Source organism: Bombina bombina, chromosome 6 (genome assembly GCF_027579735.1).
Source record: "Bombina bombina isolate aBomBom1 chromosome 6, aBomBom1.pri, whole genome shotgun sequence".
Classification (NCBI taxonomy): Eukaryota; Metazoa; Chordata; class Amphibia; order Anura; family Bombinatoridae; genus Bombina; species Bombina bombina.
In genome coordinates, this window is record NC_069504.1 from 518,994,462 (window position 1) to 519,008,126 (window position 13,665).

The 13,665-nt window shown below is 40.8% G+C and overlaps 1 protein-coding gene across 2 annotated transcripts in view; it reads right to left on the minus strand.

Moving 5' to 3' along the window:
- The window catches only part of SH3GL3 (SH3 domain containing GRB2 like 3, endophilin A3), a 394,383-nt gene that overhangs the window by 58,967 nt on the left and 321,751 nt on the right, over nt 1–13,665 (minus strand). For both annotated transcript variants that reach the window (XM_053717414.1, XM_053717415.1), the window contains one exon: nt 5,093–5,226. In XM_053717414.1, the coding sequence (XP_053573389.1) occupies nt 5,093–5,226 (134 nt within the window). The remainder of the gene's footprint in view (nt 1–5,092; nt 5,227–13,665) is intronic.

A 13,665-nucleotide genomic window follows, 5' to 3' on the forward strand; every position in this document is an offset into this window, starting at 1 on the left:
ATAACTGCTATGTGGTATATAATCAATACCTCCCTGTGGGATTAAACATTGTATAATTCATTACAGTACATGACATTATAGCCAAGGTACATAAGCAGATATGTCTTAGAAACAACTAAGAGGAGCTTCAAGCTGTGCAATCTAATCAGGAAGCAGCTGTTCACCTTGTGCTCCAAGTCCAAATCACTTTGGTACTGTCCTGCATTGCGTGGCACACTGCATATCATACAGACTATGCCCACACAGAGGATGCCTCTTTTATAGAGTGCAATGTATAAACTAGTTATTTACATCTCCGTATCAGGACAGCCAGAAATGTATCCAAACTATTTTTTAAATGTATCTAAGGTATTGGCATTTACTACCTCCTTAGGTAATGTGTTCCACAATGTAATCGCTCTTACAGTGAAAAAACGTTTACGTTGCAGGAGATTAAATCTCCTTTCCTCCAGCCTTAAATTGTGAACTCGTCACAAACAAGTTTCTTTAAATAAACAGAGCTTTCACCATCTCTGTATATGGGCCTTAAATATATTTATATAAAGTAATCATATTCCACCTGGGCCTGGAGTTTTATATACCTTAACCCCTTAATGACCAGCGCTGTACCCTATACGATGTTGGTCATTAAGCCCTTAAGGACCAGCATTGTACCCTGTATGACGCTGCTGTCCTGGGCCTCTCTTTGCCACAATCTCGCTAAAAGTAGCGAGATTGCACTATTTTTGCATGCCCCACGAGTGCGGCAGTGCAGAAAAAGAGTTGCAGAGTTACCAGTGGTGCTAGTCATTGGTGGCGTGGGAGGGTAAGGAGGGAGGCAGGTGCGCGGCCCATCTCTGGAGCATGGCGGGAGGTGGGCGGGAACAGGTGGGATTGCTACGCTACAGAAAAAAAACCTCTCAGAGCGGCAGGGAAGTGGCAAAGAGGGAGGGTGGAGAGGGGGTGTCCTGTATCATACTGTGAAGGTGGGAATAGAGGGTGGTAAAGTGATCTGGGAGGGGGGTAAATGATGTGGGGGGCAGCTACACTACAGAAAATTTTTTGTTGTTTTTTATATTACATACAATTGCCAAATTTTGGAAAACTGGGTACTGGCAGACAGCTGCAAGTACATAAGATGGTGGTAATTAGTTAGAGGGGGAGGGTTAGAAAGCTTTTTGGAAGGGATCAGGGAGGTGGGAAGGTAATGGGGGTAATCCTACACTAAGGACAATAATAATATTAATAGGAAAAATAATTAAAACAAAAAGGTGTAAAACTGCATACTGGCAGACTGTCTGCCAGTACTTAAGATGCAGGTGACCGATGGGGAGGGAAGAGAGCTGTTTGAGAGGGAACAGGGAGGGATCAGGGGGTGGGAAGTGTCAGGTGGGAGGCTGATCTCTACACTAAAGCTAAAATTAACCTTATAAGCTACCTAATATTAAAAGTGTGATGCGCAGCTGCAGTTAGCTGCCTTCTAATTACCGAAAAGCAATGGCAAAGCCATATATGTCTGCTATTTCTGAACAAAGGGGATCTAAGAGAAGCATTTACAATGATTTGCGCCATGATTGCACAAGCTGTTTGTAAATAATTTCAGTGAGGAACTAAGTTTGTAAAAAAGTTAACTTTTTTTTTTTATTTGATCGCATTTGGCGGTGAAATTTTGGCATGAAATATACCAAAATGGGCCTAGATCAATACTTTGGGTTGTCTACTAAAAAAAATATATATAGTTTTGATAGGTAAATAAAAAAAGGCTCTATTTCTGTTTAAATGGAGTGATGGCAAAAATGCTAAAAATGCTCTGTTGTTTTGGGAAGTTTTAGTCTGAAATGCCCGGTCCTTAAGGGGTTAATATTATGCAGTTATTTTTAATGATATCCTCTAGAGCAGTGGTTCCCAAACTTTTTTGGTTCACGGCACACTTAATGTTTCAAGATTTTTCCAAAGCACCCCAAGTCAAACCATAGTTCTGTATTACATACCTGACAGTTGCAGTGTGCAGTGGCTTGGTGCAATTAGTATTAAACACAAATTATCACACATTTACACTTAAAATAATAAAATCATAAGGAACCAGCAATAATAATTTTTATTTGAAAAGATTCAACAACAAACATCACAGAAATCACAAACAATTTATTGATGGGAATAATTAGTGAGACGGATGAGTCTGCTGTTCACTACACAGCTTTTGAACGCTCAGAATCAAACTGGGTTCAGCCATCCTCATTTCCTGTTCCACGTTGATTTTCACACGGTATTTGCTTTTTATCACAGCGACTGCTGAAAACCCAGCTTCACATAAATACAATGTTGCAAAAGGAATAAAGATTCGCTGAGCTTTACCACTTAGCAGAGGATATTCCTCTTTTACTGATAGCCAAAAGTCAGTAAGTTCCATGCTTGCAAATTTTACCTTGAGCGTATTGTCGCAAGAAAGCTCAATAAGAATTTCATCTTCTGCAGAAGTAAATTCAGATGGAGCTTCCGCTCTGAATGGGTCTTGAATCCATGCAAATTTCAATTTGTCAATATCTTCTTGACAGTATTTTTCAAACCACTTTATAATCTGTGATAGGTGATCTTCAAAAACAGATTTTATATTGCGAGAGAAATCAACTTCATTGGAGACCACAAACTGCTGCCAATTTCAAAATGTGCATGTTGCCTTCCCTGCAGGGAGAAATTCAATGCATTTAACTTTTCAAAAATATCACACAAGTATTCTAGTTTCACTAAAAAAATCTGTTTGGCATACTCGTGTTTTTCTACTTCAAGAAAAATGTAGATTTCTTGCTGTAATTGAAATGTACGGGACAATATATTGCCACGAGAGAGCAATCATGAGTGGCAGTAGTACAACAAAGACGTGCATTGAAAAACCTTGCTTTCACTGGCCTAGTATTTATAAAGTTTACCACATTCACCACACATTCTAAAACCAGATTCAATGGAGGACTCAAATACTTTGATGCAAGTGCTTCTCTATGAATGAAGCAATGGGTCCACAGTGCATCTAGAGCTTTGTTTCTGATAAGCGCCTGCAATCCTCCATAACAGCCGGACACTGAACAACCACCATCAGTACAGACACCAATGCAATTTGTCCATTCAAAGTTATTTTCAACCATAAATGTTTCCAGGATCTCGAACAAGTCTTGAGCCTTTGTACTTGCAGTGATACTTTTACAAAAGAAAAGGTCCTCCTCAATGTCATTACCATCTACAAACCGTACATAGCAAATCAAATGTGCATCCTTGTTATTGTCCGTGACCTCATCCAGCTGCAAGCCAAATTCCTTTCAGTTTCTCAATGAATTGATCATTGAGATCCTCTGCTGAATTCTGCAACTGATAGTATTGTTAGACAAAGGCACATATGAAAGCAGTTTCCCCGCAAACCAAATTCACCAAATCTATAGCAGCCGGTAGAAATAGTCGCAATGGTGTGCTGCTTTTTACACTTTGCAACTCTATATGTAACCTTGTATGAGGCTAGCAGAGGATTATTTGGTATTAACAAATGCTGAGAAAAAGTACCTTGTTGCTGTTTTAATTCTTTTACCTTTCTGATAAAGTAGTTGCGAGATTTACCAACAATTTTTGAATGATTGGTTTCTAAATGGCGTTTTAGCTTACTTGGAATCATGCACTCTGGAGCCATTGAGATTTGTTGATGTGAAGCCAAAACCAATATAATTGTCATCATATTTACGATATTTACGCTTCTTCACACACCCGCCACTAGTTTGTGGTGAATCCTCTTCATTTTCAGACCTAGCGTGCTTATTAAATAAAAACTTGTCCATTTTTTTAGGAAGATTAATAATATGCACTTGCAATACAGTAGTATAATTAAAGGGAAACTGAACCAAAAAAAACCTTTCATGATTCATATAGAGCATGCAATTTTAAGTAACTTTCTAATTTACTCCTATTATCAAATTTTCTTTGTTCTCTTGCTATGTTTATTTGAAAAATAAGGCATCTAAGCGATTTGTGTGGTTCAGAACCCTGGAAAGCACTTGTTCATTGGTGGATGACTTTATCCACCAATTAGCAAGAACAACCCAGGTTGTTCACCAAAAATGAGCCAGCATCTAAACTTACATTCTTAGAAAATTTGATAATAGGAGTAAATTAGAAAGTTGCTTAAAATGTCATGCTCTATCTGAATCGCAAAATAAAAAATTTGGGTTCAGTGTCCCTTTAATGTAATAACTGTAACAGTAACTTGTTAAAATACCAAAGAAGGAAAGGAGTCTCTTTTTTTGAAGAAACACAATTGTATCCATAGGTAAGTAAATGGTCTGGGCTCACTTACAATGAAAGTTTGGGAATGTAGGTAAACATGGGTAAGTACCAGACAGTCTCAAAAACTCCCAGTGAAAGTTTCAATAATGCAGGATGTGGATGAGACTGAATATGCAGCTAAACAAACATAGTGGTCACAGTTCAATAATGCACAAAAAACGCCACACAATATTAGGGATAAACTGCTGCACTGCCACACAATATTAGAGCTAAACTGCTGCACTGCCACACAATATTAGGGCTAAACCACCTACATATTTATATATGCATCCTGAACTGACTATAACTTGAACAGTACCTCTTGTGTAGTACGCATGTCGCATCTAGGTGAGTTCATTCTCCGCCGCTCTTAAATGTTAGTTGCACGGCGTATCATTTATGAACAAATGGGTGTCGTATATATTTTGCGGCGTCCCTGTAGATCAGTCACGACGCACCAGGGTTTGGGAACCACTGCTATAGAGATAACCCAGTTAATGGCATGGGCTTGTATGCTCTAGTTTGTTTCAAAGTATCTTCTGTTGGTTCCTCTCTTGTGTATACTGTACCCCAGCCTTCTGCCTGTCACTGTTAGTCATGATACCCTTCACACATTTTAATGTACCTATATTGTCCTTATTAGATTTTGTTTGCCATTTATGTACTTATAAAACCAAAGGATTAATTTAATTCTCAAAGTATTACATTAGTTCTGTCCTATGGGTGTTGATTTTAAAAGCATGTCAAGGGTGTCCCAAACAAAAAGAAAAAAAGTCAGGACCCACATGATAAATAATATATCAAACATTACCACAATTTCTTTTAAGTCTTTGTCCTGTAAACACTGAAGAGGATCGATAAAGTTCTGCTTCACATTAATATCAAGAGAGTCCTTCACCTCTGCCATTTCTTTCATCCCTTCTCCAACCTCCAGCAAGGCGCTCCCTAGAATAGACATAACAATCGATTTTACTGTGCCCATAGTATAGAGTTTATTTTATAATACTAAAAAGTTACCCTTAATGATTTTATAAAGTTCCTGATGTTTTATTTATGTTGAAAAGATTTTATTCAAAGATTTTACAAATACAATATATCAATGATCAAACATTCCAATGGTCAATGGTCATTCTAGCAATAGAAATAATACTCCAAAAATACACATTATGTCATACAGGTTCGAGGTTGTTACAGTTCACTCCAAGTAATCAATGTAGATGCTATAAACAACATTTCGTCTGGCCTAGTCCGTGTCCGCCCCCCCCCCCCCTCCTTCTGGAAGCCTCGTGATAGTGTATAAAAGGTTCCCATTGTAGTAGGAATGACTTTTTATCATTTAGATATTCTGCTGAGGCACTTGCTTTATCAAAATGGTATATCATCTTTTTTTTTATTAGGTCGAAGCTCGGGGGGAGTCCCTTCCAAAATTGGGCTATGCCTAACCTAACTATCGTGCATAACCATCTTCCTAGTTTGTTATTGTATCTAGAGAGCCCTGGGATCGGGAAGTGGAGCAGAGCTTATTCCATAGTTAGCTTTATTGTTTTTTCGAAGATCTCGCTCATGAACTTTGAAGTTTGATCCCATATCTCTTTAACATATCTACATTCCCACCACATATGTGGGTATGTCCCAGGTTCCCCACATCCCCTATAGCAGAGCTTGGTTGATGGATCCCCTCCTCCCCCTGATCTAGTCGGGAATAAATACCATCTGAAGGCTACTTTAATGACATTTTCTTTGAGGGTTGCGTTTTGTGTAAAAGATACCTGATGTTTTATTTAAAGGGATAACATTTTATTATTAAACAAATGTTAGTTACAAAATATATGTTTAACTTTAGAAAAGTGGATAAAAACACAACATTAAAATCCTGCCATAATGCATTGCCATCTCTGAGTCTAACTAAGACAGTGAGCCAAACAGGAGCCACCTATGAATGAAATTGCCAATTACGGGCTGTGTCCTGCAATATAAACAGCTTGGGAGCACTCCTGGTGCACAAGTTTAACTTTATGTATAAACCTTTTGCGGGAGTTGATTTTCATCAAAAACTGCATATGGCAAATTGCTTTTTAACTCTTAACACATCTAACACTAAAAAGATTATTAAGGGAGCACTAACAGTTCTGTGCAAGGGAAAATGGGTTTATTGCGTGTGCTTGCGTGCATAGGGTTTTCACTCGTATTACAAGTTGATAGTAAATGCAATCGATTGTAGTTAACATACGTCGGGATAGTGTGTCCTCAGAGCTCTGGTTAACTGTTTCACGAAACATAAAAGTGTCACAAAACACATAACAATTTATTACATAGTACAGTTACATTCATAATAACACGGTCTAATAAAAAAAATATTTAAAAAAAAATATTGCATAAAAAAGGGCTCAAAGATATGAGGTCTTAGGTATTAGAAAAAAAATGCAGGCAAAGGACTTTAACATAGAGATACATACATCTAACGATGTGTATGTATGTGTATAATATATATATATATATATATATAAAAATATGCGTATTTACAGGACATATATACACAAATAAACACATAAATACACACATATAATAATATTGGATACTTCTATAGCGCACAACTTCGGACTTAACCGACTTGCGGCGTTGATAACAGGTGTTATTATTACACAACTCAATGGTTCTCATTTTACCGACCTCGGAAGGATGAAATGCTGAGTGGACCTCGCCGGGATCGAACCTGCAACCCTTAGGCTGCCACAGATCTTCTGCAACAGTGCAATAGCATATAGACATACTATATACAGTATATAGAAGTGCATTGGAGCCCTTTGCAGTTAAGTAGATAAAAACATGAAAAATCATATTTATGCAACATTCATTTTAATAAAGTGTTATACTGTGTATTTACTGTAAATATTTCACATTTCAATGTTCTGTACATAGCAGAGTATGCTCTATGTATTTATAAATAGATATACCTATATATATCTGTATTTATCTGTTGGTGATATTCACCCTAGAATTAATTAACTTTTCAGGCCATGACAGGTTAGAGAGGGTTCCTTATATTGATAGGCACACTGCAGTATGGAGAGAAACAATATAAAGTTTTCTCTGGGGGGGGGGGGAGTCAGTCCCCACCCAGATATTTATACACAAGAGACAGGGCATTCCTCCGGACCTCCATATCTAGGCTAATACATTTTAAAGATAGATAATCCCTTTACTGCCCATTCCCCAGTTTTGCATAACCAACACAGCTATATTAATATACTTTTTACCTTTGTAATTACCTTGTATCTAAGCATCTTCTGACAGCCCCCTGATCACATAACTTTTTATTTACTATTGACTTGCATTTTAGCCAATTAGTGCTGTGTTGTGCTGACTCTTAAATAACTCCATGGGCGTGAGCACAATGTTATCTACATGGCCCACATGAACTAGCAGTCCCCTGTTGTGAAAATAAAATAAAAAAGCATGTGGTAAGAGGCTGTCTGTAGTGGCTTAGAAACAGGCAGGAATTTAGAGGTTTAAATGTTATAAAGTATATCAATATAACAATGTTGGTTGTGCAAAGCTGGGGAATTGGTAGTACAGGCGCTATCTATCTTTTTAAACAATAACAATTTTAGTGTTGACTGTCCCTTTAATCCAGTCCTATCCTAGTTATAATAACATTCAGCAAGTTATAAGTAGTTATATAAATGCACACATTAGTATTCATGCATACATACATTAAGTTGTGCATATACACCAGTACACATGTATACATATATATATATATATATATATATATATATTTTCCCACAAAAATATTTGGCGTATCAGAATCCTATGATGAAGTGACTTTTTACAGATACAGGCTGAAATGCAGGAGTTTGGACAAGGATAGAGGAAGAATATTAGATTTACAGAAAAGAAAAACAGACATATACAATCTTTGCTTTTAGCTTACACGCCCTCTTTTCAGACAAACTGCCCCCCCCCTGACTAGATGTCTGCCTAAAAGCCCATTTAAACCAGACTAGACATGACACACGAGAAGAGACAGATGTTTGATTTAGATAATTCCTTACTGTTGGGAAAACTAAACCTGGCCACCGGGAGGAGGCAAAGACACCCCAGCCAAAGGCTTAAATACTCCCTCTACTTCCCTCATATCCCAGTCATTCTTTGCCTTTCGTCACAGGAGGTTGGCAGAGAAGTGTCAAATATCAGGGTATAAATGGTGCCGGAAGAGAAAAACAAAATTTTGGTCCGCCCATCGGAGTATCCGGGGGGGGGGGCCTGTGGACTCTCTTCATACAGAAGGAAATTATCAGGTAAGCATAATTTATGTTTTCCTTCTTAATATGAGGAGAGTCCACCGCATCATTCCTTACTGTTGGGAAAACTATACCCAAGCTCTAGAGGACACTGAATGATAACGGGAGGAGTAACAGAAAATGCGGACCCTAATCTGAGGGCACCACAGTCTGCAAAACATTTCTCCCAAAAGCTGCTTCAGCCGAAGCAAAATCATCAAATTTGTAGAATTTTGAAAAAGTATGTGAGGACCAGGTAGCCTTCTTACAAATCTGATCCATAGAGGCCTCGTTCTTAAAGACCCAAGAGGAAGCCACCGCTCTAGTGGAATGAGCCGTAATCCTCTGAGGAGGTCTAAGTCCCACTGACTCATAAGCTAAGCGTATAACACTCCTCAACCAAAAAGATAAGGAAGTCGAATAGGCCTTCAGACCCTTACGCTTCCCAGAGTAGATAACAAACAAGGAAGAAGTTTGTCTAAAATCCTTAGTAGCTTGAAGATAAAGCTTCAACGCTCGAACAACATCCAAATTATGAAGAAAACGTTCCTTTAAAGAAGAAGGATTAGGACACAAGGAAGGAACCACAATCATCTGATTGATGTTACGATCAGACACCACCTTAGGAAGAAAACCCAAGCGGGCACGTAGGACAGCCTTATCAGCGTGAAAGACTAGATAGGGAGGCTCACATGGCAAGGCAGCCATTTTAGAAACCTGGTGTGCCGACGCAATAGCCAATAGAAAAAGAACCTTCCAGGACAACAATTTAATGTCAATTGAATGCATAGGCTCACACGGAGGCCGTTGCAAAAACTTAAAGTAAATGCCAACTTAGATGAATCGGTGCCCGGTTTTTAATAATCCTATTAAAAACAAGGGCACTTTAATTCATCAAAATTTGCATTTCACTCATTTTCTTCAAATACTTACCTTTTAATCTTCACAACCGCTCCAGTGATTGCCCCGACCATCAAAAGCCTCTTCATACGTCAGAAATGACGAATCCGGCTTCCTCCAATTATAGCTTCCTCTCCGGGGGAATCTTGGCCTGGGGCAATGCCGTGATTGAAGGAAGCCTGATTCATCATTTTGGACCCGCGAAGAGGGCTTGCAACGGGCGGAGGAAGCACTACAGCGGCTGTCAGGATTAAAATGTAAGTATTTGAAGAAAACAAGTGAAATGTAAATTTTGATGAATTAAAGTGGCCTTGTTTTTAATAGGATTAATAAAAACCGGGCACCGATTCATCTAAATTGACATTTACTTTAAGAACAAGATTCTAACTCCAAAGTGGAGCGTTAGATCTAAACACCGGTCTGATCCTGATCACAGCCTTAATGAAGGGTTGCACGTCAGGAAGCTCTGCAAGCCTCTTGTGCAGCAAAACATTAAGGGCCGAAATCTGTCCCCTCAGGGAACTGGCAGAAAGGCCCTTCTCCAGACCCTCCTGGAGAAAGGAAAGAATCCTGGCAGCCTTGACTTTATGCCAGGCGAAAACACAATCTTCACACCAGAACAAGTAAGCTTTCCACACCTTATGGTAGATGCGATGAGTAACAGGCTTGCGAGAATCAATGAGAGTGTCAATAACCCTCTCAGAGAAACCTCTCTTGACTAAGCGTTCAATCTCCATGCAGTCAGCCTCAGAAAATCTAGATTTTGATGAACAAAGGGACCCTGTTTCAGCAGATCCCTGCGACAAAGTAACAACCATGGAGGAGATGAGGACATCCCCATCAGGTCCGCGAACCACATCCTTCGCGGCCACTATGGAGCAATCAGTAACACTGATGCTTGCTGCTGCTTGATGCAGGCCACTACATGAGGGAGAAGTGGTAACGGCGGAAAAATGTAAATTAGATTGAAACTCCAAGGCACTGCTAATGCATCTATTAGCTCCGCCTGAGGATCCCTGGACCACGACCCATATCTGGGTAGCTTGAAATTGAGCCAGGACGCCATGAGATCTATCTCCGGCGTACCCCATCTGTTGCAAATCTCTGCAAACACCTCAGGATGGAGAGACCATTCCCCTAGTCTGCTGAGGAAATCCGCTTCCCAGTTGTCCACACCCGGAATGTGGATCGCTGACAGTGAGCAGTTGTGGGCCTCTGCCCATTCCAGAATCCGAGATACTTCCCTCATTGCTAGGAAGCTCCTCGTTCCTCCCTAATGGTTGATGTAAGCAGCTGAGGTTATGTTGTCTGATTGGAAACTGATAAACTGGGACAAACCCAAAAGAGCATTGAAGATCGCTCGAAGTTCCAAAATGTTGATCATGAGGAGGGATTACTCTCAAGTCCACAGGCCCTGTGCCTTCCTGGCACCCCAAACAGCTCCCCATCCTGATAGACTTGCGTCTGTAGTCACAATCTCCCAAGATCGTCTCAAGAAGGATGTCCCTTGGGACAGGTGATCTGGACAGAGCCACCAAGAGAGCGATCCTCTCAACCGATTGTCCAGAGAAATCTGTTGAGACAGATCCGAATGATCGCCGTTCCACTGTCTCAGCATGCACCGCTGAAGTGGTCTGTGATGGAATCTGGCAAAATGAATGATGTCCATGCTGGACACCATGAGACCAATCACCTACATACACTGAGCCACAGAGGCCCTTTAGGAGGTCTGGAAGGCAAGACAAGTGGAAGTTAGCTTGTAATGTCTCTGGTCTGTAAGGAATATCCTCATGGATATGGAGTCTATTATAGTACCCAGGAATTCCACCCTGGTACTGGGAATAAGAGAACTCTTTTCTAAGTTTATCTTCCATCCATAAGGTTGAAGAAGAAATAGAAGATCTTTCGAATGGTCTTCTGCCAGACGACAGGATGGTGCTTGAACCAGAATATCATCCAAGTATGGCACTACTGCTATACCTCTGGTTCTTGCCATTGCAAGCAGAGCCCCTAGAACCTTCGGAAAAACTCTTGGAGCAGTAGCTAGACCAAACGGAAGTGCAATAAACTGGAAGTGCTGGTCCAGGAATGCAAACCTTAGGAACTTGAAGTGTTCCTTGTGTATTGGAATGTGAAGGTAAGCATCCTTCAGATCTATCGCGGTCATGAACTGTCCTTCCTGAACTAAGGGAAGGATGGACCTTATTGCCTCTATCTTGAACGAGGGGACAGATAGGAATTTGTTTAACCCTTGGGTGCTAAGGTTTTTTAAAGTTTTTTTACACTGTTGGAAAGGTTAAGTGATTACCTTTCCAACGGTGGGTCTTGGAGGTCTGTAGCTGCTTAGATGCCTGAGATACAGGCTTCTAAGCAGCATGCCCCCTGCTCCTATATTTAACATTGTTAATGTTAAATAAAGTTGTGCGGTGACGTCATCACGTCATTGCGCGTGACGTCACTGCACGTAACGTGAAGCCCCAGTGATGCCTGTCACTATGCAGGCCTGATTGCCGGGGTAGGAGCCGGTGGGAGCCCCCAGATCTTCCTCAAAGTGGGAGAGTGCTAGTGACGGCTCTGAGCTGTCGTTAGCACCTGACTGAGACAATTTGTGATGGCTCAGAGCCGTCATTAGCACTCAAGGGGTTAAGCATTTTAGGTCCAGAATCGGACAGAAAGTTCCCTCCTTCTTTGGGACCACAAAAAGGTTTGAGTAGTATCCCAGACCTCTTTCTGCAAGAGGTACCAGTACAATGACTCCCAGGGAGGAGAGATCCCTCACGCACCCCAGAAAGGCTTCTCTCTTTTTTGGCCTTGAAGACAGGTTTGACAAGAGGAATCTGCCCCTGGGTGGATGAGACTTGAAACCTATCCTGTATCCCTGAGCGATGACATCCAGGACCCACAGGTCTTGCACGTCCCCAAACCAAGCGTCCGAAAAGAGCGACAGTCTGCCCCTACAAGATCCAGAGCTGGATCTGGGGGTGCCCCTTCATGCTGACTTTCTCTTGGTAGGCTTCTTGTTTTGCTAGGATTTATTCCAGGACTGAGCCGGCTTCCAAGTCCCCTTAGATTGCTCAGGCTTTCCGGAAGGCTGCTGACGTTGGGATTTATCCGAATGAAAGGAACGGAAATTAGGACCTTGTCCTTTAGGTTTGTTCTTCTTATCCTGTGGTAAAAAGGCACCTTTGCCTCCAGTAACCGTGGAGATAATTGAGTCCAGGCTCAGACCAAATAGAATTTTTCCCTTAAATGGGAGGGAAAAAAGTCTTGATTTCCAAGGCATGTCCGCAGCCAGAGTGCCCTACGGGCTTGTACAGAAAAACCTGAAGCCTTAGCATTCAGGCGAATAATCTGCATATTTGCATTGCAAATAAAAGAATTATCCAGCCTTAAGGCCACCTCGATCAACTTAGATAAGGAGTCGCAGCAGTAGGTAGCCACTCCAGCAAAAGCCGCTGCCGGTTGAAACAAATATCCCGTATGTTGAAACATCTTTCTTAACAGAGTTTCTATCTTCTTACCCATGGGCTCTTTAAACGAAGAACTATCCTCAAGCGGGATAGAAGTGCGCTTAGCAAGCATGGAGATAGTGATATCCACCTTGGGGATGGAACCCCACAACTCCAATTGAGAGTCCGGAACCGGGAATCATTTTTTAAAGGAAGAAGAAGGGGAAAATGAAAAACCAATCCTTTCCCATTCATTCTTAATAATGTTCGCCATCTTTACGGGAACTGAGAAAGTCTGTGGCACAACCCAGTCCTCGTAGACCTTATCTAATTTAGGAATCAAATGTTCCTCAGGCAATTTAGGCTCTGGAACCTCTAAAGTAGCCAAAACTTCCATAAGCAGAAAGCGTATAAATGGTGCCGGAAGAGATAAACAAAATTTTGGTCCGCCCATCAGAGTATCCGGGGGGGCGCCTGTGGACTCTCTTCATACAGAAGGAAATTATCAGGTAAGCATAATTTATGTTTTCCTTCTTAATATGAGGAGAGTTCACCGCATCATTCCTTACTGTTGGGAAAACTATACCCAAGCTCTAGAGGACACTGAATAACGGGAGGAGTAACAGAAAATGCGGACCCTAATCTGAGGGCACCACAGTCTGCAAAACATTTCTCCCAAAAGCTGCTTCAGCCGAAGCAAAATCATCAAATTTGTAGAATTTTGAAAAATTATTTGAGGACCAGGTAGCCTT